Source organism: Barbatula barbatula (assembly GCF_947034865.1).
Source record: "Barbatula barbatula genome assembly, chromosome: 6".
NCBI lineage: Eukaryota > Metazoa > Chordata > Actinopteri > Cypriniformes > Nemacheilidae > Barbatula > Barbatula barbatula.
This window is the reverse complement of record NC_136765.1, coordinates 17,099,151-17,122,285: the sequence shown is the minus strand read 5'-3', so window position 1 is coordinate 17,122,285 and position 23,135 is coordinate 17,099,151. Positions and strand designations below refer to the sequence as shown.

The following is a 23,135-nucleotide window of genomic DNA, read 5'->3' as shown; positions in this document are numbered from 1 at the left end:
TGATCAACCACGTTCAACTGGCCGTCCTTTAGTACCGCAGATCGACCGATAGGGGCAACAGAGAGGCGCAACACACTCTTACCCAATGACTCGTGGCCGTTGGTAGTATTTCCTTTTATTTAGGTGACTTGCCTATGAGCCAAATCGACAAGTGGGTTTGAAATCCTTGGTAAAGCGTTTGTTTCTTTTACTTGCGTTGCGATATGATCGGTTCTTGTGATCGGACGATATGGCTTCTTTAAGAGATCGAGCATTTTGACGTTTAAAAACAAGGAAAAGTCCGATGCAGCTCTCCGTCGTGTTTCAAGCTGCTGGCTGTCAACTTGCGCTCTAGCTGCAACGGCGTTAGTCGACTCTTTCTCTTTATTTGCGCCGAATAACATATTTACGGGTCGGGGAAAATATCCACGTGTGGGCGTTTGCTCCTTTGAACCATGTCCACAGAAGTTGCGAGTAACCTGGACGTGACAGTCAGTTGTTTGGGTGAAGGGAACCAAAACAAGTCGAACACGGATCGACCCAAGAAACCTGATCGAGCGAGCCACGAGGAGGGGCAGCAGGATCCCCCTCAAGTCGACTGCGAACATCAAAAACAAGGGGTCATGGAAAGCAAAGCGGATGGACTGAGCGCGGACAGCACCAACGACAAAGAGAACGAACAGAATGCATCTAGCCCCAAAGCGACAGAAACTGACAAGAAGAAAGTGATCGAGGCGCCTCCGCCGAAAGTCAACCCTTGGACGAAGAGGAATTCCTGCCCTGCTAATACTGCCACTAACAGCCCCATACAAACAGGTACGGCCCATGTGAGATCTCACGCGTGTATGTAAGAAATATCATTTATGCTCACAACAGACACATTTGCGTTATGCATCTCGCAGCATTTATTTCCATGCACACATGTGCTCGGTTAGCCGCGTGTGCTACTGCAACCAGCAGCGGCCCACAAACTCCGACCAAATCACTTTTATGGACTCTTTCACATACTTGTGCAACCCGTGAATCGAAACGTATGATAACTGTGGGCATTATGTCCCTTTAATAAATATTCAGAAACTTTGTGCCCATATCCGTAAAGTGTGTTTTTCATACATGGTCAGAGAAACGGACCAATCATGAATGGGGGCGTGGCCTGTTAGCAGTAGCATCGCGCTAACCACACGGCTAGAACGTTGTAATAATCCCTTAATGCAGGAAAACTGCTTGAAAATCAAACTACTCGGGTTTTAATGAAATACGCGTTTTATCACTGAAGCCGTTGTGTTTTTGGCCAAAACTAGTTTCGGCGTGTCCTGTGGTCCGAACATATGGTTGTGCTGCCCTGGTTTGCCTGATTGAAAATACCGCTGTTAAAGTTTGATAATACATAAAACGACCCGATATCCTGATCATATCATCTGGCATCTCGCGTGTGACTCAAATATCGCTTTGACTCGCTTTCGGCTGATTCAATCTATGTGGCTGCTAAAAAAACGTCTTGTTGTCAGGAAGCCTCGAGCTCCTGCCATAACTGTGACCAAATATGGTGGTGGGGAATAAACGCCCATCAAAACGCCCGTTCCCACATAATTTTACCCACAGACCCATGTGTGCCTCGGTCATTTGGGTGTATTTGGACAGACTTGCTGATGCGGGCAGATTTAGCCCCCCTCCTAACCCCATCTGATCGTGTTGCACGGGAGCACGTGTAGTGCTGAGCACTGCAACTCCAGCAGGAGCTGATCTAGGCCTTTACACCCTCCTGCTTCAAGCCCACACATACTGTGTTTTTTCTATCCTGTGTTAATAAAGCACTGACCGCTTACCTGTTGATTGTTCTAACTTTAGGAGAGTATAGTGTTGCTTTATTGTAGTTTATGAATTATGAAGCAGGGAGACCACTCCCTAAACTCTGTATTTTATGCTGCCTATTATGATAAGGCCCTGTGATGCATTTGTTTACACGAGCAGTGTGTTCATAAAGTCTGTTAAAAGTAAATTTATATTCTCCGTTATGTTTGTTTTTTTGCGATTCGTTTAGAGTAGCGAAAGTTTCTTGGACGACAGTTCAGCGGACTTAAATAACAGATGCTGATCCGCAGGTTTTGTTCATGAGCTTGGCGGTGACAATCCCATTTTAGTATCTAATAAGAACAGAAGATTTTTTTTGCAGGCATTCATTTCTGTGCATAGCCGAGGAGACGGCACTAGTTTGGTTAAAAGGGTGGGTCCGATTGGAACCTGATACCCAAATACACTGGTTGTACTTTTGTTCTTTGTATCTAGTTTTGGGTAATGCGCATCTTGTCAAGTAGAGAAGACATTCTGAGTTGTGTAATAGCGTTTGTGTTTCTGTTTCTTAGTCTTTTAAAGACTACCTACTTGCTGGTTTCATGCTAGCTTTAAATAGAGCCTCATATTTAAACATTTCCCCATTGTGGTTCGAGACCAGCAAGCCAGCACAGGCCGTTGTTATCATCCCATATGCATTGTGCACATTGTTGTTTTAGATTCTCTGTTGCTGAATGAACAGCACTGAAGATCTCACTGACATTGTTAAGCCATGTCTTTGTGTTTTCTGCAAAGTGGGATACATGTCGTGATTCAAAGTATTTGAAAAAGGGACAGCGATATGAGAGAGGCTCTCAGGTTGATCCTTTGGGGATGTGTGCATTTTGAATGATCAGAGTACTGCAACATGATGGATTTTGGCAATAGCCTAATGGGGCCGAACCACCATTTTTTGTAACCATGAAAGTTTGGTATATAATAGTATATAATCTATAATCATCACTATTAGCACAGCTTAATCAATATAAACCAACGTATTGTCCGACCTTTAGATGACAAGTGTATTTTAACATTCTCAGCATCATGACAGTGGAACTCGCGTGTGTACACATGACGTGACGTTGAGAATAGAAAGCCACTCCACGGGGCTTGTGTTGTGACAATATTGTGTTTGGACGTAGCATAGATATAGCATAGTATGCAAATGTTTACTTTGTTAGACAGCTATGGCTGTGTTCTGTCAAATATTAGGAACTAAGCTGTCTTGAGCTGCAAGAGAAAAAGTACTTCTTCAATGATGTCCATACAAACTTAAAGGGATAGTTCACCCAAAAATGAAAAGTCTGTCATGATGTACTCTTCCTCTAGTTGTTCAAAGCCTGTATACATTTCTTTGTTCGGTTGAACACACAGAAAGATTTTGAAGAATGTTAACAACTGACATTTCTGGGGCATCATTGACTACTGTATTTTTTTCTGTTTAACACAAAATAACATATTTTGTGAAATGTAGGAATGCAACAATTTCTAGTGCACTAAAAAATCTAATATTTTTGTCAATGGTCCCCAGAAATGTCAGTTGCTAACATTCTTTCAAAACATTTTTTGTGTTCAACCAAACAAAGACAGGTTTGGAACAACTTGAGGTTGAGTAATTCATGACACAAGTTAAATTTTTGGGTGAACTATCCCTTTACGATTACCTGAGAAAAAAAGCTTTGCTCTTTTGCAGCTGTTGATAGATTTCAAATTCTAGCCTATGATTTGAATAGAAACTGCCTTTGCTTCATTTTGGCTTTATGTTTAATGTGATTTAAATGATAATTTACATTGGATAATGTTATTCTGCCTCGGGCGGCAATAAGTGAAAGAAAGGTGTTGGCAGGCAGGGCAGTATCAGTGAGTTTGAGTGTTTGGTCACACCCCACACTGTCAGCAAGCGCCCAGCACCTTATCATACAGGCCATCCTTTCAGTAATGATAAAGGACCCCAGACACTCCCAGGAATGGGCGTCCCTCTCTATTGCCTGTTTAATTCTGACAGTTTTCTGCCTTTTTTTTGTACAAAAATAAACCGGTTTTGTAAGCAATTACAACAATGTAACAAGAAGCACGTTTGTTTCTCCCTAAAGGCAATGCTTTGGTTCGATGGGATCACTTAAGACTAAAATAGCTAATTAAGACTTAAGTTGTTTCTCATCACCACAAAGAATTTAAACCGTGCAATTGATCCTAATGTTGCAATGAAGGGATACAAGTTCAATTTCTTTCGAAAGGCAAACAAATGGTTTTGTCATCATTTGGCTCCTTAGCATGAAGCTTCACGCCTTTTAGAAATCCTGATCTTAGGCAAGACTATGGCAAGATTAGCAATCATTTTCCTGTTTTAAAACACTGCTTCTGTGACTCTCTAGATCTCTATTATCACAGAACAGGGCCCGATGCTTTGTTGGTTGTGTGAACAACAGCACAAAACCCATAGGGGCCATGTCATTGTGTTGGAGCGGATCTGAATACCCCAGATCAATCCACTTTCACCGGCCCTCGTTGAAATGTTGTTTGCTGCTGCTCCATCTTTTAAAGGAAGTTAATGTTTTACTCATGTGGATGTATGACCTTGCAGTGCAGGTGCTGGCGTGTGGCTTTACAATCTGTTTTAATGTTGCCGTTCTCAAATAATTGACACGCAGCACTTGCTCGGATTTGACCAGCAGATTCCGAGAGGCATTGTGGGTAGATTTTCATCACGATTTCCCAACCGTAAGGGCAAATCTCATTTCAGAGGACAAAACTCGGTCTTCATTCATGAGTCACATGATTAAGATGCACAGTATTTATGGTCATACTTGGAGCTATTAATTAACTAAAGCTATATTTTTTTTGCCTGTGGTGTTTTAGTATAAGCTAGGCCTTGTGTGTTAACTGTCTTTGATGCGTGCACAAAATTTTATCAGAAGACCGTTAGAAGTTAATTTAAAGGGACAGTTCTCCCTAAAAACCAAAATCTTGTCATCATTGCCTCACCTTTGCATTGTTCCAAACCTGTATACATTTCTTCGTTCTCATGAACACAGAGAAATATATTTTGAAGGATGCTTATCACCAAACAGTTATTGGACCCCATTGTAGGAAAAATGACCACGGTAGTAAAAAAACAACTCAAGAGTAATTCATGAAAGAAGTTACATTTTTAGGTGAACTATCCCTTTAAGAGGTGATTACTGTACAAATGCCTGTAACACATGTAGAAGTTGGTTTAAAGTGTAAACGTCTCTAAAGTGTCAAGAGTCCTCATATCTTTAACTGAATGTTCCATGCAACTGTCATCTTATCTTTTTCTCTCTATCCCTCTGTAATGAACTACATCAAACAAAGTGTTTTTGTTCAGTGTCCACAGATCCCCAGAGTCCTGCCAAAGTTGTCCGTGCCAGCAAACCCAGGTCCAGAAAGACCAGCAAGGTAAAGCACTCTCATTGCTTTGTATAAAGTTGAGGCAACACCAACCCATTTACCTTATATAATAAATATTATAGTAAGTATTAGCGATTTGGTTGTGGGGACGACACCACAGGTAAGCACAACTGTTGATATGTGTAATAGTACAATTGCAAATGGTGTTATACAACAGTTTTTCCTGAGAAAATGCAATGCAATGTAAACTGCAATCTGCAAATACAGTGATGTTTTACTCCATTTCAGATGACCAGAACTAATCTTAATTTTTCCCCAACTGCCCCGCAAGCTGCTTCGTATTAAAGCGTTTGCCACATTTGTAATGTAAATGCAAATACACTCATGTTTTTGTGTAAACTCACAGTTTTTCCTCCAGTCTGTTTGTGTAACAGAGTCTAGATCAGAGGTCAGCGTCAGCCAGTCACAGAGCAGCTTAGCTCGTGTTTGTATTTAAGTGGTTATTTGTTCTCTATGTTCAGTCTTTTGTCTGGGTGAAATGGTCAACAGAGTCAGCACATGAGTTTTTGACTTTTACCTCAGCAGGACATTCCAGAGAGAGCACACACAGGGCTCAAATTCAGTCCTAGCAGGGCAGGGGAGTCGTCCCCATGAGTGACTCCAGGGCATGATAGTTTAACTCCACTTACATGACCCTCCACAGGTTTCTTGCACACTTATGACCACCAGCACTTTCCGTGTCTTCTGTACCACATTTATTAGTGGTTTTGAGGGTCATGTGAGAGGGTTTGGGTTAGTTGGCCAACCTGTGTCCTGCACCATTAAACTCCGAGACACTCCATTACAAATTAAGCTTTGACTGTCCAGCTTTAGCATCTGGGACACCCAGGACCCATTTCTGGACGGTGGTGGAATCGGATATGACACTTGGAATTCTGGGTTGCTTTGCTGCGTGAGGAATGATTGACGTTCCTCCAGTAATAGAAGGTGAAATGATCTTGGAGAAAGGGACGGCCACACTTCCTGCATAGGGTTTGGGATTATTTTTGTGCCAATAAAAATGAAAGCAAACTTTAAAAAAGTAACAAAAATATTTGCACTTTGATAATGAAAACAATAAACTCAATTGCAAGACTGTGACATGATTTTCAAATAAACTGTATTTTTTCTTAATCATTTTCTAACTCTCGTTTTCCTATATAGTAGTTTGTGAATTCGCTTCTATATTTTTCTTTTGCACTTTCAGAGTGTCTGTTTACGCTACTCAAGTTTTCGTTATGGGACTTATGGCCACGTTATGCTGATTGGATAGTTTGTTTATGATTGACCGCTCCCTGACAAGGAAGTTGAGACTGAACTGATTTTAGAGAGCGATTTCATTTCTCTGTTGTTTTTAGTGTTTTTACTTAAAAACACTAGAGAAAGTGTTTACTTTCTCTCTTTAGTTAGTGTTTTAGTTAGTAATTGGTATTGAAGTTGGTTAGACATGCACGTTGTGGATCCGAGCGTCTTCCTCATCATCATCCTCCCCATCCTTAGGTTAATGAATGTAGTTCAGATAATATAGAAAATTGCTAAAAGTCGTATGCCTGTACAGTAGCAATTCTGTCTTTACTTGGCTATGTTTGGTCAGGAATTGTTTTATGGACGATAAAGATTATTTTCTTAAGCATAAACGAACAACATGCATTATAACATTCAATAAGAAGACAAGTTACAGACTATTGGATGAAAATTTTAGAAAAATGAATGGGGTAAATGAAAACATTGCTGCAGCATACTTTTAGCGATTTTATTATCACGGCTACATTAACTTTCCTGAGGGTGACTTTTGTGTCCAGCTGAGGAGGAGGAGGATGATGTCACTACTGCATACAGTCTCCTGAAGAATTAAGTGCCCTTATAAGCCTTTCTTTACATTCACAAAAAGTACACCTTATAAAATAGCATCAATACATTCAAATTACATTTATGTTTTTTAAACGCTACAACAAAACACAATTGGAGGTCTTTAGAGTGTTTTATCAATGAAGTCTGCCTCTTGCAAACAACTCTTTCATTTGATTTATATATATATACATACATACATACATACACACATAACTTCATAAAATAGGTCAAAGAAAGGTAGAAGCGACAAATTAAAACACAAACAAACATTTAAAGGTAGAAACAATATAGAAAATGCCTCCACAATTATAATCTATAAATATGATCTAAAAACATAACACTTTATTCTATTCTTCTAAAAACTCAGGCATCTCGTTTCCCAGATATCATTGTAACTATAAATTTTAGACCGCTGTCTTGACTGCCTCCAAACCCACCACGTAATGTTGCATGTGAATATATCTTTCCTTTATGTACTCGACGTTGGCTTGTTGTTCCGGCGTGATGGAGCCTGGAAGCGCATGTTCCACTCTTAAGTGTGTGAGAGTGGTTATAAACTAACGAAATAAGAAAGTAATTTAAGTACAAACACTAAAACAAAACAATACAGAAAACCGCATGCAGATCGCTCTCTAATCCGCTGGACTTTCTTCAGTATCGACTTCTTGGTCAGGGAGCTGACAATCCAAATCAGGCTCGCCTTGTTAAGAAAAATGCAGTTTGTTTGAAAATCATGTCAATCTCAGCTTTCCTGAAGCTCAGTGGTAAGAGCATGACGCTAACTACGCCAAGGTCATGGGTTCGATCCTAAGGGATTGCACATGCTTAGAAACAAATGTATAGGATAATGGAATGTAAGTCGCTTTGGATAAAAGCGTCTGCCAAATGCATAATTGTAAAAGTTTATTGTTTTCATTATCAAAGTGTTTCTCTTCTTTCCCATTGTATATTTTATGTTAGTTTTTTAAAGTTTGCGTTCGTTTTTATTTCCACAAAAATAGTTCCATATTTGGGAAGTGTTTTGTGTGTTACAAAGTGGAAAAGTCAAGGGTGGAAACTGTGCTTGAGGAGTGTTTTACTCCACTATACAAACTTGTGCATTTTCATATCAGACAAATAAGATAATAATATATTAATTTATTTTTTTGCGCAAGTTATACACGTTTTTTAATGTAAGTGAAACAACTAAGTGTTTGTGTTGATCTAATGCCAGCATTCTTCAACTTTATACATGGTAAGTTTTGCCAAAATATTTATGTGAAAATATAGTTAAATGTGAGATTTATTTTAGGTTTTGTAAGGTAAATGTTGCAGAAGAAAGGATTTATACCCTTCTTTTTGAATTCTTAACATTGCTTCTCTTTTGCTTATATTGCAGTCGAGTGACTTCAGTGACATCACAAATTGGCCTACGCCAGGAGAGATCGCCACTAAGGAGGTGAAGGAATTTTTTGCGTTTTAAATTATATAACATTTTATGTTTTAACCTGATTGAGTCCCAAATTTCAATCTCTGAATTTTCAAAATGCCTCTCAAAATGCTTGTTACGGATGTGAAAAATGCGGAATATTTTTTTTGATGACTGACGAAAATATCAGAGCGAGTGTGTAAATGTGATTGACATAACGTGAGGTTGTAACATTTTTTATGGTGGGGAAATTTCAGACGTAAATTTCTGACTCGATGTGCAGTGGCCTTTACCCTTATGTTATAATAAACATTTTGTCACTGTCCAGATGCCCAATTCCCAGTTTTTCAGGAAATGGAAAAAAACACTGTGCTTTTTCAATGATTAAGTTGATAAGCACTTTTTAATACTTTGTATTGGTTGGATATTTCTAAAGACGAGGAGTGACAAACATAAAGGGTGACTAATAATAAAGATTTATGTAAAAAAAATACAAAAAAGCAAGAAATAAGGAGATACAAGATTTCAGAACGACAGCAGTGATATGTTTGTTTATATAATTCTGGCACCATACAATAATGGCCAGGAAAAAAATATATAGGAAATATTGCCTTTAAATGGATCAAACCATGATACACAGGAGAACATTTTTGTTCGCATAGAGCCTAAAGTGGTTCCTTTATGTGTGACAGGACATCCGTTTTGTTTTAAATAAATAGTTAATTCAGTTTAAGTTCTTACACAAATATCACACAAAGACTTCAGAAAAAATTACACTTACATTTTTTTTAGGGGAACTGTCCCTTTTAGAGCTGCCAAAATATGTTGCTATAGTCCTTTTCATAAAGCAATGCTGGTAAATTACTGGTGAAGTCATTCTGGTAAATTGATGGTAAATACAAAACGTGCTGATCACACAAGCAACGGCATTCTATAAAATTGACTGGTAAGACAGTGTTCTCACAGCTGTCTCAAAATGCCAGTTATATTATGTCATCAAGCGGAAGATTCCATATAAATAGCTGCAAATACACCGAGAAAATATGCTGGGGTGTGATTTTATCCAAACAAACACAATGTTGTTGATATTTGGATCATACCCTTGCTCTTAATACAAATACAAAGTGCCGTGCCACGCTTTTGTGGTGTAAACAGTGTACGGTCACTTTGTGTATTTACGTTAATCAAGATCTGGGCATGTGTGAGGCGGCATGTCAAGATGGAGGGGGAAACATAATGAGAGATGAGAGAACTCCGCCGGCTTCTGTTCTTTAATTTTTTCTTATTTTGTTTCTGTGACCGAAGAGTGATACCTTTTATGTTTTGTCGTTCGAATCTGCATGTATGCTGATGACTGTGACGATGCACAAATAGCCTTATTAAACGCGAGGGAAGTAAAACAGCTTGGTGTCGCGTCATCTGCGTTAGAGTGTGATTGGCCCAATACAGTCAGCGCATCATTCGTTGTAAAGTGGTTTTACCTGTATCTTAATTCACGTTGTGCCGTCCTCATACTGGTAATTATGCGGAAATGTTACAATTTCTATTACTGGTAAATTGGGAGTACTGATTTATCAGAAAGATCCTGTTCACACATTATCTGTTTACAGCAAATTTTCTGGTAATTTAGCAGTAAAGACCGTATGTGTGAAAGGGGTTTATGTAACTGTGTAAATGTATGATTTTACAAAATTAAGAAACTTTATAATAGAGAGGCATGAAAAGTTAACTCCAAAGTAAAAAATGCCTTTTTGGGTTTTACTTACTGAACCACTGCTTGAATTTACTAGCTTGATATAATTGTGTCCCTTAGCAGCACCAGAATGTGATCAATACAAACGGGAGCAAGGGCCCGTCTGGCCGGAGGGAGAGAAAGAAAGTTTCCGGAGGAGAGAAGAGAGAGAAGGAGTGCAGTAGTGATGGAAGTGACAGTAAGGAGAACAGGGAGGCGCAGTCGGATCCAATCACAGGACTTTCAAATGATCAGGAAGCAGAGGATGGACAGGAGACGCAAAGCAGCGCCCCTCGCAGGAGAGGAGGTGAGACAGCCACATACTTTACAAACATTACATGAATTTACGAAGCACGTTCGGTTTTAAAAAATTTTAACACAAACTTAAACATTGGAACAACATACAGCCAAAATAACATTTAGAAGTGAATAGAAATGTTAGACGAACGTATTTAAGACTTAATTATATATAGTATGTGAAATTATAAAGAAAGTTCTCCTAGGAAATTATTGCACCCAAACCAACTACCATTTCAAACAAACATAATTATTTTCTTTCTGCTGGTTTTTTAATAGGATGTAGGTCGAATGTCATGTGACATAACCAGTAAACAGATCTTATTACATCCACTTGTTAATAAATGTGTTAAAAGCAGTATTAACTACCAGCGCTATCTATGATTTAATCTAGCCAGTTGTTTCCGTTTTTTTCCTTTGTTTTATTCTAGTTTAATATTCAAATCTCTGTGAAAAGAAAAATAACATTTATATATCAATCTGTTGTGTAATTTGATCATCTTTGGTAGCTCCAGGGTGTCCGCAGGGTCTTAAAAGTATTAAAAGTTGATAAACAAATTTAGAGAAAATTAAGGCCCTTAAAAGTTTTAAATGCCATTTTCCAAGTGATTTGCATTTTGTATAATTAGTTTCATATTTGTCCAAAGTAGGAATGCACCGAATGTTCGGCAACCGAAAAATAGCTAATAAAAAACATGACGTGTGATATGATCACCCCTCACAGAAAGAAAACGAGAGAGAGAGAGAGAGTGAGAGAGGGGCACGTGCTTTATGAATTACAGTTTGTGATTTGGCACCTTTGCTACGTTTCTAGCATTTGACGTGTGAATCTTTAGCTCATGGAGCCTGAGGTTCGACTCCAGCTTGTGTTATACTTGTATAGCAACTTCAACTTACCTTTTCTTCACTTTCTTGTACCACTCCCTCATTCTTATGATTATTTTTATTTATTTGTGTTGGCATATGATATGTCACTATGACTATTCATTTCTTTACGTGTAAATTGAGTTCTGCACCTTTAAGACACCGTGGGAAACAAATGTTTGAACTTGAGCATGATCACACGTGTACCAACAGAAATCTTCAGCCAAAAGCGAGATAGACAAGCGCTAACAACATTTTCATGATGACTGGGTGGGTTTCAGACACGTAAAAGCTTGAAGTCTTAACACCACCACACTAACTGTCTCATTCTGTATTTTTGAAATGTATATTTAACTGGATGTTCCCTTAAGTACTTTTAGATGTACAGTTGTGTGAGGTAAATTATCTTTTTATAATGGCAGGTCATGTGCCAAGGACATAAAGCATGGATAAAAGCGTTTTTATTATTTCTAGCTCACCAACCAAATGTACAGAAAGTACATTTTTACATTTGGAATGGTCAAGTGCAAACTTTGAGTCCCTGCTGCCTGAAGACCATGCGACTGGATTTGTAGTCCATAGCTGTAGACAGGGTCTTCTCAGATCCCAATGCAGAACTTTACTTTAAATTGCACTGACCATCTCTGTTTATTTGTGACTTTTTTGTTCCACAGGCTGGAGAAGAGAAAGAGATTTCTTTGATGACACGGCAAGCATTCGCAGCGAGGGCAGTAATGTCCGTGGAGGTCCTAGGGGCCGGGGCAGAGGTCGTGGGCGGGGCAGAGGTCGTGGCCGAGGTACCCCGGAATATCCTACTTGTTACAAAACTACTTCGAATTCATAAATGGACATGAAATATTGATTTACCCTTGAAACATATAATCCTACACAGCACAGTGTAGCAAATTGGTTGTGAGATGAGCCAATCAGAATAGAGTATTCCAGACAGCCAAACTAAAATACCTTCCTTTTCTTTATTGCTTTTTCTGTTCTTTCTCTTCTCAGGTCGCTACGACCATTCCCACAGTTTCCGGGAGTCTTACAAGGATGGGTCTTCAGTTCCGGCTGATTTGAACAGTAACATGGTCTATTACTATGACGACGGTAATCGTGTGCAGATGTATACGATTGAGGAGAACCTGCTTAAAGAATACATCAAACGCCAAATGTACGTTCAGGTTCCCCCTTGACTTACATTTTAAAATGCTTTTCCAGCTTGAATTTTGTTAAATTTAATAACATTTGGGTGCACCATTTTATAGACCTATGACAAAATACTTTGAGAGATGTCTTTGTTGAACACAATGTAGGAAATGTAGGAAAGCAAACAGTTCTGGGGCTTTTCTGACTACCATTGGTACTAGGTTGGCAAATAAATATTTGGTTACAAGTATTCTTCCAAACATCTTTCTGTATGTTTATCAGAACAAATACATTTATATAGATTTGGAGCAATTCGAGGGTGAGTAAACGATGACAGAATGTTTATTTTTGGGTGAACTGTGCCTTTAAGTTAGGTGCTTTGTGGTATTTTTAAAAGTGTGTTTAACACATTACCACCAGCAGGTGGAGCAGACGCTGCATTCCTGACTGTCCTTAATTTAGCTTGTCTGTTGAGGAAGGGTTCTGTGAGATCAGGGAGTAGGACACTGTGTAAGTGCCTCTTAGTTAGTTTAAGATAATTCTGAGTGTGGAATTAAAATAAGTATTTGTTTGCACATGCGATTTCATTGTATGCGTGTTTCCTGCTGCTCTTAAGTCTTCTCACGGTTCACCTAAACTTACTTCACTCAACACTGTGTCAACACCTTCACAAGCTTAAAGTCTACGAGTGCCACACACACCTTTCTGTGGCTGATGACTGGCAGCTGGTTATAATGTGAATTCTGACTTCTGAAAACATTAAGATTTGTAACAATAACAAGTGATTGTTGGGGAAACTAAAAATTAAAGCAGTGGTCACAAATCGGTGGGAAAACACCCCGTTTATTTTCTTTAAATTCTGTCATTTTTCTGTTTCAATGCAATATAAAAATGATCATTTGTATTCATAGCCACAAATGTTGCCTGTATATTTTCGAATCCCTTGTGCTGGATGTATTCCCAGTCCAGTTTTTTAAACAGCATAACTTGCACAACACCTCCACTGAAACTTCCCAGAATTGTGTTCAGCACTCGGGGCGTCTCAACCTCGCCTGACTAAAGCTGCTGGAATGTGAGGTGTGTTCTGGGTGGAGGACCCACTTTGGCTTTTACAGGAAAATAGTTGAACGTATTTCATTTTGGTATGAAAATGTCTTATTGGTTGAAGCGCCTGACAGTCATCCAATCATCAGTCACATCCCTGAAGATACAACTTCTGCTGCCTTTAAGGTGCTTTTGCAAGAACATGCATATGCTTAGAGACCTTTAACTTTTGCCAAATGCCTCGTTGATAGATTTTCTTGAGAATTACAATGGTATTTAAATATGACAATGAGCAGTGATTGTGAAGCTATGGCTTTAAGACACAGGTGATCCTGCTGTCAGGTTATCATCGGCACCTTGTGTCACTTGAATACTGCCAGAGACACGTGTGTGTTGCAATGGCACCCATCACAGGCACAACTGCACAGTTTATAATTACTGTCATGCATCAGTCACCGTGGTTACGGAGCAAGACTGTAATGCTCTGGGTCTTCAGAAGACACTATTTAATAGTGAATCAGGGACATATCATATGAAAAGAAGTATGGGCGTTTACTTACTCGCCTTGCCAGATCTTATGAGGAAAATCAGCATACAAGAAAAGCCCATAATAAAGCGGAATTAATCCAAACGCCAAAAAAAACTTTACATGTCCACATTAATAAATTTAATACATAAATTGCTTTATGAGCCTAAGCCAAACAAGTTTGAAAAATGGTTTTCATATGTAAAACATGGCAACACCGTAAGTTCTGTGAATCCACAAACATGAAAAGCAGACAGTGGTTTTGTCAAAACTGCAGAACATAACATCTTTTGTTTCTGTTTGTTGTTTGTTTTTAGCGAATACTACTTTAGCCTCCCAAACCTGCAGAGAGACTTTTTCCTGCGTAGGAAGATGGATTCGAAAGGCTTCTTGCCCATCTCTCTGATCGCCAGTTTCCACAGAGTCCAGGCCCTCACCACTGATATCAACCTTATTAAGGAGGTGACCTTTAACCTTTGCCCTACACTTTCAGGACACAGACAACATATGTTAACATAAATTGTTGTTTTTAGCCTGTGTTATATCTAGTTTTGTGTGTGAACTCAGGCGGTAAAGAACAGCGAAGTCGTGGAGCTGGTCGATGAGCAGATACGTAGGAAAGAGGAGCCAGAATCTTGGCCCATTCCCGGTCCTTCTCTGGACTCCCCACGCACAGATTTCACCCAGCTTATTAATTGCCCAGAGTTCATCCCAGGACAGACGTTCACCTCTCTCAGTTCAGGTTCACCCTTTTCATTATTTCAGCTCTGTAATCTGTTCTGTTGTTATTTAAATGAAATTTTTGTAATTATACTTTTATTGTGCTATTCGTTTAAGAAAGTGCTATTTCTTTCTTTCTTACCTCCAGATTTGGTTTGGTTAACATCTCTTATTCTCTGTGGTTACAGTGTCATCCTCCCCAGTCAATCAGCACATAGATGAACCCGTTCTGGTAAACGGTCTGTCTAGCGACACCACTGACACGGACACAGGCAAACCGCAGTCGAAAGAGTCCTCTCCTTCTAGAAGTAACTCTAGTGAAGATGCGAGCAGCCCTAAAGAGCGCTCCAGCAGCCATTCTGACCCAGACGCCCAGCCGTGGATACAGGTGGAAAAACAGCACAGAAAATCTTCAGGAAAAAGCAAGGTACTCACCAGTGGTGAGAGTTCACACATTAATGTCAGTTTCTGAGCCACTAGAACCTAAACAGATCGTTAATCTCCGTTTTTTTTCTTGAGTGGGCTGAAACAGAATAAGGTAACCAATAGTGTGAAGGTGCGTCCCAAATCGTTATTAAATTATTATGCACTATTCTATGGCATTTTGTAGTATAAATAGTGTGAGGTGGGAAGGTGGGGCTATCAGACGTTGCTCATGCAAATCTCTTCTGCAGAGTGATAACGTTTCAATCTGATGATGACTATTATCTGATGAAAACTACATTAAATGTACAATGAACAAGTTGGCTTTTAATCACACGCATTGTGCCTTGCGCTCGTCTGGGAAACCAGTATACTTCCCTCTTAGTATAAAACCGTTTGGTATTCCACTTGGGACGATACTACCCTTCTTAAATTCACACACATGGTTGAGTGCATAGTATGTCACCGCTCCCCCCCCCCATTTGGGACTGCGCTACCTGCTAGTCTGACCAATAGCAGACAGAATGAGTGTTATTAACTTTAATTTGGTGCCGCTACTGGCACAGGAATTGGACACTTTTCTGTGTTCTTTAATAACAATAACAATAAACTCATCCATCAAACCTTTTCTCCATCCATTACACCATTAATTGTCCTGTGGGTGTGCAAACCTCAATAACTCCTCTTCTTCTTACTCATGCTCCTTCTTCCCCTCCTCTTTCTCCTCTTGAGTTGTTCCCTTCATCAGTTGAGTATTTTCCTTGCTTTTAGTTTTATTTTTATCTTACGGTCATGGACAAAAATAATTGTATGGATGCTGCTAATGGATGCATTAATGCCTTGTGACGCCGTCATGTGACAACATAAACGCAACGTTACGGTCTAGATGCATGACTTACGAAAACCAAATGTTTTGTGTTTGCTTCAGGAGCATCCAGAATTGGCTCAGTCCAGCCCAAAGCAGCAGCCTGAGGCAGACCAGGAAGAACTGGACTTCCTGTTTGATGAGGAAATGGAAAGACTCGCCGCACCTCGCAAGAACAATTTCACCGATTGGTCTGACGACGACTCTGACGATGAACTTGACGACCGAGACGTAAACAAGATCCTGATCGTTACTCAGACCCCCCCTCACCTGCGGAAACACCCTGGGGGCGATCGGACAGGAAACCACGTGTCACGGGCTAAAATTACAGTTGACCTCGCCAAAACCATTAACGATGGATTGTTCTATTATGAGCAGGATCTTTGGACGAATGAAGAGGGACCGCAAGAGTGTACCAATACTAAGGTGAGATTAGAGGCAAAATGCACACATCCAAACTTTAGACACGTCCATTTAAAAATGTTGAAAAAAAAAACAGATGTGTTTGCTGTTTATTGGTTTCGGCCGAGTCTAAATGTAGTCTAGAACATTGTGCTGAATGTGATGTTGGTTCAGCAGCTGTTGGCTTCAGTTAGATGCTCACACTCAGCACTAATTTGGGAATTTTCCAGGGCAAACACTTGACATTCACTGGCTCTGTGGTTATAGAAATATGCTGAAAGATTTGCGTAAGAGATCATATCTCAAAGGAAATAAAATGACTAGCTGATGTGTCAGACTATTTCTCAACTAATGTCCAGACAAAGTGAGAGACTGACACAATGAAATAGACTGCTTGATATATTAGTTTTATCATAATATTGGAATTTCATTGTGACACAAAGGGATTCTTGTTTATTAAGAATCAAATTGTGCACAGTGCAAAGATGAAACAAATATGTACTGAATCGTACTATTTGATTCCAGTTTAATGTCACAATACAAAATAAAGTGATCACTACATGCGGTTCACGCAGATTTTAATGTGTGTAGCAGCAGTAGTTTGATTTATATATCAACTTTTATGTACCCTTCATGGTCAGCCAATCAGACAAGAAAGCTATTTACTTGAAGAAACCCCACTTTATTTTAAATTTAAAACAGACCCTTGGAGAATATTGAGCTTTAATAAAATTTAAAATGAAATTTAAAAAAAGTCCAGTTATACTTGTTTTATAGTCATTAACCATTTTTTACAGTGATGAAAATTCTTATTTCGATACAGTAAACACTTGCAGGGGTGTCGTATTTGACAACCTTGGTCTCCATTCATTTTCTTTAAAATGTATTCCTAATCTTCTTAAAGAGTTTTTCCTTTGCGATTCAAACTACACGTGACAAATTCAAAGGATGTTTGTTCAGTGGTACCTGTGGTATCGGTGATGTCTTCTATACCCACTTATGGGAGTTTTAACACCTGTGTTAACTGTCCCAAGGTCTGCAATAAAACTCAGCTTTCTGAAGTTTCAAGTACAAACAGCTGATAAACAGCTGCGCTAAACAACAGGAATGCTCACGTGTCGTTTGCTTCAAAACTTTTTAAGATTGCTATATCATTCGTACTATGACATCAAGTTAAGTGATCTTGTGCGGTTTATTTATTGAAATTATCTACATACTATAAATTATGCACAAGATGAACGGGTTCTCTTGTAACCAAATGCATTTACATAAATCAATTTGACACATCAGTCTGCACCAAGAAACTTACAGGCTGTTTATCTTTGTTAATGTAAATGATATGCTTTTAAAACTCCTCATATAAACCCCAGTCAGACTTAATACCCCCTGATAGCCATAAAAGATTTGAGTAGAACAGGTGCATCATCACTTTGAATGGCCAAATGGCAATTTATGATCAGAGTGATGGACTATAAAGATGTAACTTCTAAAATAATGCCAGGAAATCTACTGAAGTGCACTGCCTGGATTCAAATTCACAGTAGTGATGACCTCATTTTCCATAGAGGCTGAAACACAAAGCCTGTAGTGGCTGGTTTGTGATTTTATCTGCAGTCTGGGATTGGTTTGATTTTATGGTACATTATCTTGCTTCCCTGTGTCGATAAATGAAAAGGGTGTGATAATTTAACTTTCTTAAAATTCAGAAGACTTAAAACCATCACTCAACTGGTATCTCTTTGTATTTATACGCTTCAGTTGTAGTTTCTATACTGTCAGTCCTCAAAGAGCAACAGGTTTGATCTTTTTTACAACATGTCTGTTTTATTCCTATTATTAGGAAATGGAGAACTTTAAAAAGCTTAACGTGATCAGCCAAGACGAGTTTGAAACTCTGACCCCTAAAATTCCTGTTGATCCCAACCAGGAAATCCCGCCCCCTCCACCATCACAAGCAGGTGATTGCACACATCTCATTTTTATGGGATAATCATGGAATATTTTATGTGTACAATTTAACAATATTATTTGATATATTATTATTTAAATCATATAGAACTATACTGTATTTAAACTTTTAAAAAAAATTTTTTTTATAATTATTTGTATATATATTTATTACATTGTTATAATAATATAATATATTATTTTTATTGTTGTATTTTTTATAATTATATTTGTGGTAATATTTATAATATAATTAATATTTTATGTCATATTGTATATGTAAATATTATCACAAATAAAAAACTAATTTGTTTATGATAATATTTTATTATAATATTAATCAAAAGATATTATAAATATAAATATTATATGCAACTTATAAAAGTTTGTTTGAAAATGTCCTTTTTTTAAATTCTAAAACAGTTTTTTCCTTTCTGCTTTAGATGAGTGTAATTTGGCTCATTCTGTCCCCACGGATGTCCCAGAAGACTCCAGTGTGCCCCGGACCCCTCGTACCCCACGCACCCCTGGCAGACAGGACCCTACCAAAACTCCACGTTTCTACCCTGTCATGAAAGAGAGTGGAAACTTTGACGGACATGTAAGTTGCCAAATTGTAGGTTATTGTCAGAAGAACATTTGTGTGGACATGCTTGCCCAGACTAATAGCATAGCATTTACACTGTGACTTGTTGTGGAACTCTCGTGGAATTGCACAACGGCACATTGAGTGTAGACACACATTGTTCGTCGCTACATAGTATATTATGTTTGTGATCTGCATGTCTCTTATGATTTTTCTTTCATTGTTTGCCCTCAAAGACACCCAGAAAGAGGAAAACTCGGCACAGTTCTAACCCTCCTCTGGAGTGCCACGTAGGATGGGTGATGGACTCGCGTGAACACAGACCCCGCACTTCCTCTGTCAGGTTTGTGGCTAACTAAATGCTGATGTTACATCACTGATAGACAGTCACTGTTTGTCTTTCGTCTAACTTCACTACCTGTTTCCTTTGTACAGCAGTTCAAATGCATCTCCATCAGAAGGAGCTCCAGCATTATCAGGCAGTTACGGCTGTACCCCTCAGTCCCTGCCAAAGTTTTGGCATCCTTCACATGAGCTCCTGAGAGAAACCGGCTTCACCCAGCAAGTTTACCACAAATACCGCCGCCGCTGTCTTAATGGTACAATTATGATTTGGTTTCTGTACAAGCAGCCCTTGTACTAATCTTCTGCCATCAACAGGCCAGTTCCTCATGTCAATGTTTTTTTTTACTCAGAGAGGAAGCGGTTGGGGGTCGGTCAGTCTCAGGAGATGAACACCCTCTTTAGGTTCTGGTCCTTCTTCCTCAGAGACAACTTTAACAGAAAGATGTATGAGGAGTTTAAGCAGTTTTCCCTGGAGGACAGCAAAGAGAACTACAGGTGAGGGTGTTTGGGCTGTATTCTGTGTTTTGTGTTTGCATTGAGTATTATTCCTTAAGCCAGAAGGTCACAAATGTAAACAGGCGGACAGTTGGTTTGATAATTTGGTTACAGTTGGACAGTTGGTTACGATAATTTTGTTCATTCTAGAATATTTCTGACTAAGGATTTTATGTTAATATAGATATTATGTTTAATAATTACATACAAAAAGTTTAGACTTGGTCTGAATAGGCCATAAGACCAGTACATGTGCAAACCTCCAGAAACCATCTCTTTCTGCCGTGCATTTTCTGTATTCAGATTTGTTCTATATGCAAATAATTACTCTGGTAAGAGTTACCTGAAATAAACCAACAGTACTGTAGTGTTTACTTTTGGTTGTTGTTGCAGGTATGGATTGGAGTGTCTGTTCAGGTTCTACAGTTATGGACTGGAGAGGAGGTTCAGACAGGATATCTTTAAGGACTTCCAGGAGGAGACCATAAATGACTATGAGAGGGGTGAGGTGTTTATTTGGACATGGTAATTTTGAGAGAGACTGTGAAGGACTCAACAAGAACTGCTAACCTATTGCCAATTGACCAAACTGAATTATTAAAACCTAAACTGGACTGTTCAAGTTCGGCCTGTGTCATGTCCTGATGCCATTTCTTCTCTCAAATTAGGGTTGTTTTTTCCCTGATCAACCTGTAATTGGCATCATATGCCATCGTTATAATTTTCTAACAAAAGCCGTGATGAAAAAACCTGCTATGAAGTATAAGGACAACTTTATAAATTCTACCTACTGTATATCTGCAAAAAAATATAATAATACTTGTTTGACCTGTGAAAAATTGTCAGGGGAAATAAAAATGATTAGCCTGAAATAAATCCTTACTCTGTTGAACCCTGCGTATTTTTTTATTGTCTTATTTAAGCAATCTTCAAATGTACTTGTAATGAGGTTTTGCCAATTTTTTGAAGTTTTGAAGTGATTTTTTCCGTGTAGAAACAGTAATCACTGTCTTTGTATTTGTATTTGATGTGTGTAGGTCAACTATATGGACTGGAGAAATTCTGGGCTTTCCTGAAATATTCTCAAATGAAGAATCAGACCATTGACCCCAAACTTCAAGAATACCTCAAGAAATTCAGAAGCATTGATGATTTCAGAGTGGATGTGAGTATGGATGGTTTTTAAAAGTGTTCATGCCGAATTCATTTTTTATTCATTTTTTTAAAAAGTATTTGGTGTTATGAAATGGAAATAACATTTATTTTTACTTAGCCACCGATGGGAGAGGAAGGAGTGAGAAGAAAAGCACACTTGTCTTCCGCAGGAGACGTGCCAAAACGTAGACGGCACAATTCATCATCAAAACAGACCACGGTTACCAAGGCTTCTACAGACAATCAACATGCTGTTGGAGGAGGGGATAAGGCGTTCTCAACTGATCAGACCACCGTCACAACTACAACGAAAGCAGTCCCATCCAATCAATCATCGGGGCCAGGGTCATCCAAATCAGCTTTGGCCAATCAGAAACCAACACCTTCGACTACCAAGAACAACACGTCTAACAATGCTGCTACGAAAGCCCCGCCCAAAGAGAATGTGAAGAAAAATACCTCATCAGATGCTCGCAAAGGAGATGCAGCAGCAAACAAAACCATAGATGGCCAACAGCCAAAAAAATGAAGCCTCTGCTACACTATACAGTATTTGAGTTGCTTTAGAGCTATAGCCCTTGAAAGGAGACAGTCAACCATTAGAGCAAAGACCAACTGTCGTAACAAACTGAAGAGTAAATCAGATTATGTTTGTCACACGAGAACATTTCTGGATAGGTTAACTTCTGTAACATCTTTTTTTTTGTTCTTCTGTTTTTCCCGCATAAGTAGTACATTGCAAAATCCTCAGCGCTCACGGTGAACTTGTTTTAATGTGAGGTTTATAGAATATGCATTCTTTCCCTTTTTTTGTTAGTTTTACCTTTGCCGAGGCCTTACATTTCAAAAGCAGCAAAACATACAGCTCTCTTGACATTCATAATAATCTCTTGGCTTTTATCTGTATTGTGTATTTTTAATTTGTGCACGTGCCTGTCTTGAGCGACACATCTGTTTGTGTGTCTGACAAGATCACATGTTTATTTTAAAAATTCAAAAAAAGCTCATCAAAATCTAACTTTAATATGGTTGAGACACAATAACACACTATATATAACCTATTGCGTTTTTGCTCTTTTAGCTTATGTAGAAAATATGACTGTGATGGAATTCTAAGTTCTATGCGCTTTTATGATTAGCTGAGTGTCTAGGCTAAATATTTGAAAAGTACGACCCAGCGTGGTGAGGGATTGTGAAAAGTGATGATATCTACACATTGTTCTTGCTTACAAGTATAAATATTGTGCCATTCACATTATGGAGACAGGTCAGACTCCAGTTTAGGTGCATAGGAGAGAAGAAAGACATGTTGATGACCTTTTACGATAATTTTGACTTAATTTGGAAAACATCTGTATACTTGAAGTTTTCTAAGAAATGTTCTGTTTTGAAAGGAATTATTCTTTCTTTTAAATACTTTGAATTTTATTGGAGTTTAGATAATTTATTTTTCCTCTCTTGTAAAAGCTTAATTGATTCTAATATTTTTTTTATTGTTAGTAGTGAGAGAGTATAGATGACTGCAAACATGGCCACCCAGAGAATACATTTATTTGCGTTATATCTTTATTTCAAGGATGGATCTTGGATGATTATATTAAATCAGTGTTCTTTTCTCACTTACGATCATTAATCAAACACTGAATTGATGTCTTGATTGTATCATATTTGCTTTAAAAACTGTACATAAAAATAATTAGAACCAGCTCTCTAATTTCAATCAATTGAAATATTTTATTGATTCATTTTATTGTGATATTTTGTTTGTGTGCGCTTGTGTTGGTATGCATGTCGGTTTCAAATTTTCTTTCCTCATAAATTGTAAAATGTAAAAAAAATATAAAATATATTAAACTGTTTATAAAAACTCCAATATTTGTGTATATCATGTCAATTGTGATTTTAAAGTCAAGTTATTAAGATCGATGTGAAGAAAGAAGTCTGATTTGGACAAAACCCGATATTAATTATTAAACCCAAAAATATTTTGTGTTTGGTTTAAAAGACTGAATCCAAATAAATACGTGTGTATATGTTTTTATTTTATAGTTTAAAAGTACTGTTTACATTTCCTAAGATGAATCAAAACAAAAAAAACACGCATGCATATAT

At 38.3% G+C, this 23,135-nt stretch overlaps 1 protein-coding gene across 2 annotated transcripts; it reads left to right on the top strand.

Annotated features, from left to right (window-relative positions):
• Positions 1 to 33: 33 nt before the first annotated feature.
• larp1b (La ribonucleoprotein 1B) lies at positions 34 to 22,894 on the top strand. Of its 2 annotated transcripts, none has more exons than XM_079458716.1 (18): positions 34 to 795; positions 5,159 to 5,229; positions 8,450 to 8,509; positions 10,296 to 10,518; positions 12,047 to 12,169; positions 12,378 to 12,540; positions 14,403 to 14,547; positions 14,653 to 14,827; positions 14,994 to 15,232; positions 16,157 to 16,519; positions 18,336 to 18,453; positions 18,886 to 19,043; positions 19,265 to 19,371; positions 19,464 to 19,627; positions 19,724 to 19,868; positions 20,262 to 20,371; positions 20,906 to 21,033; positions 21,142 to 22,894. In XM_079458716.1, exons 1-18 carry the CDS (start codon positions 435 to 437, stop codon positions 21,550 to 21,552), a joined length of 3,264 nt encoding a protein of 1,087 aa, XP_079314842.1. In that variant the 5' UTR covers positions 34 to 434; the 3' UTR covers positions 21,553 to 22,894. The 2 variants fall into 2 exon arrangements, with proteins under 2 accessions (XP_079314842.1, XP_079314841.1); XM_079458715.1 differs by having other exon boundaries at positions 10,293 to 10,518.
• The last annotated feature ends 241 nt before the right edge of the window (positions 22,895 to 23,135 follow it).

Excerpts from the sequence above, each read along its gene's own strand:
- larp1b (XM_079458715.1), top strand. The coding sequence starts at position 435 with ATGTCCACAGAAGTTGCGAGTAACCTGGACGTGACAGTCAGTTGTTTG. Across the intron at positions 5,230-8,449 it reads GGTCCAGAAAGACCAGCAAG|TCGAGTGACTTCAGTGACAT; the intron begins GTAAAGCACTCT and ends CTTATATTGCAG. Across the intron at positions 20,372-20,905 it reads CATAAATGACTATGAGAGGG|GTCAACTATATGGACTGGAG; the intron begins GTGAGGTGTTTA and ends TGATGTGTGTAG.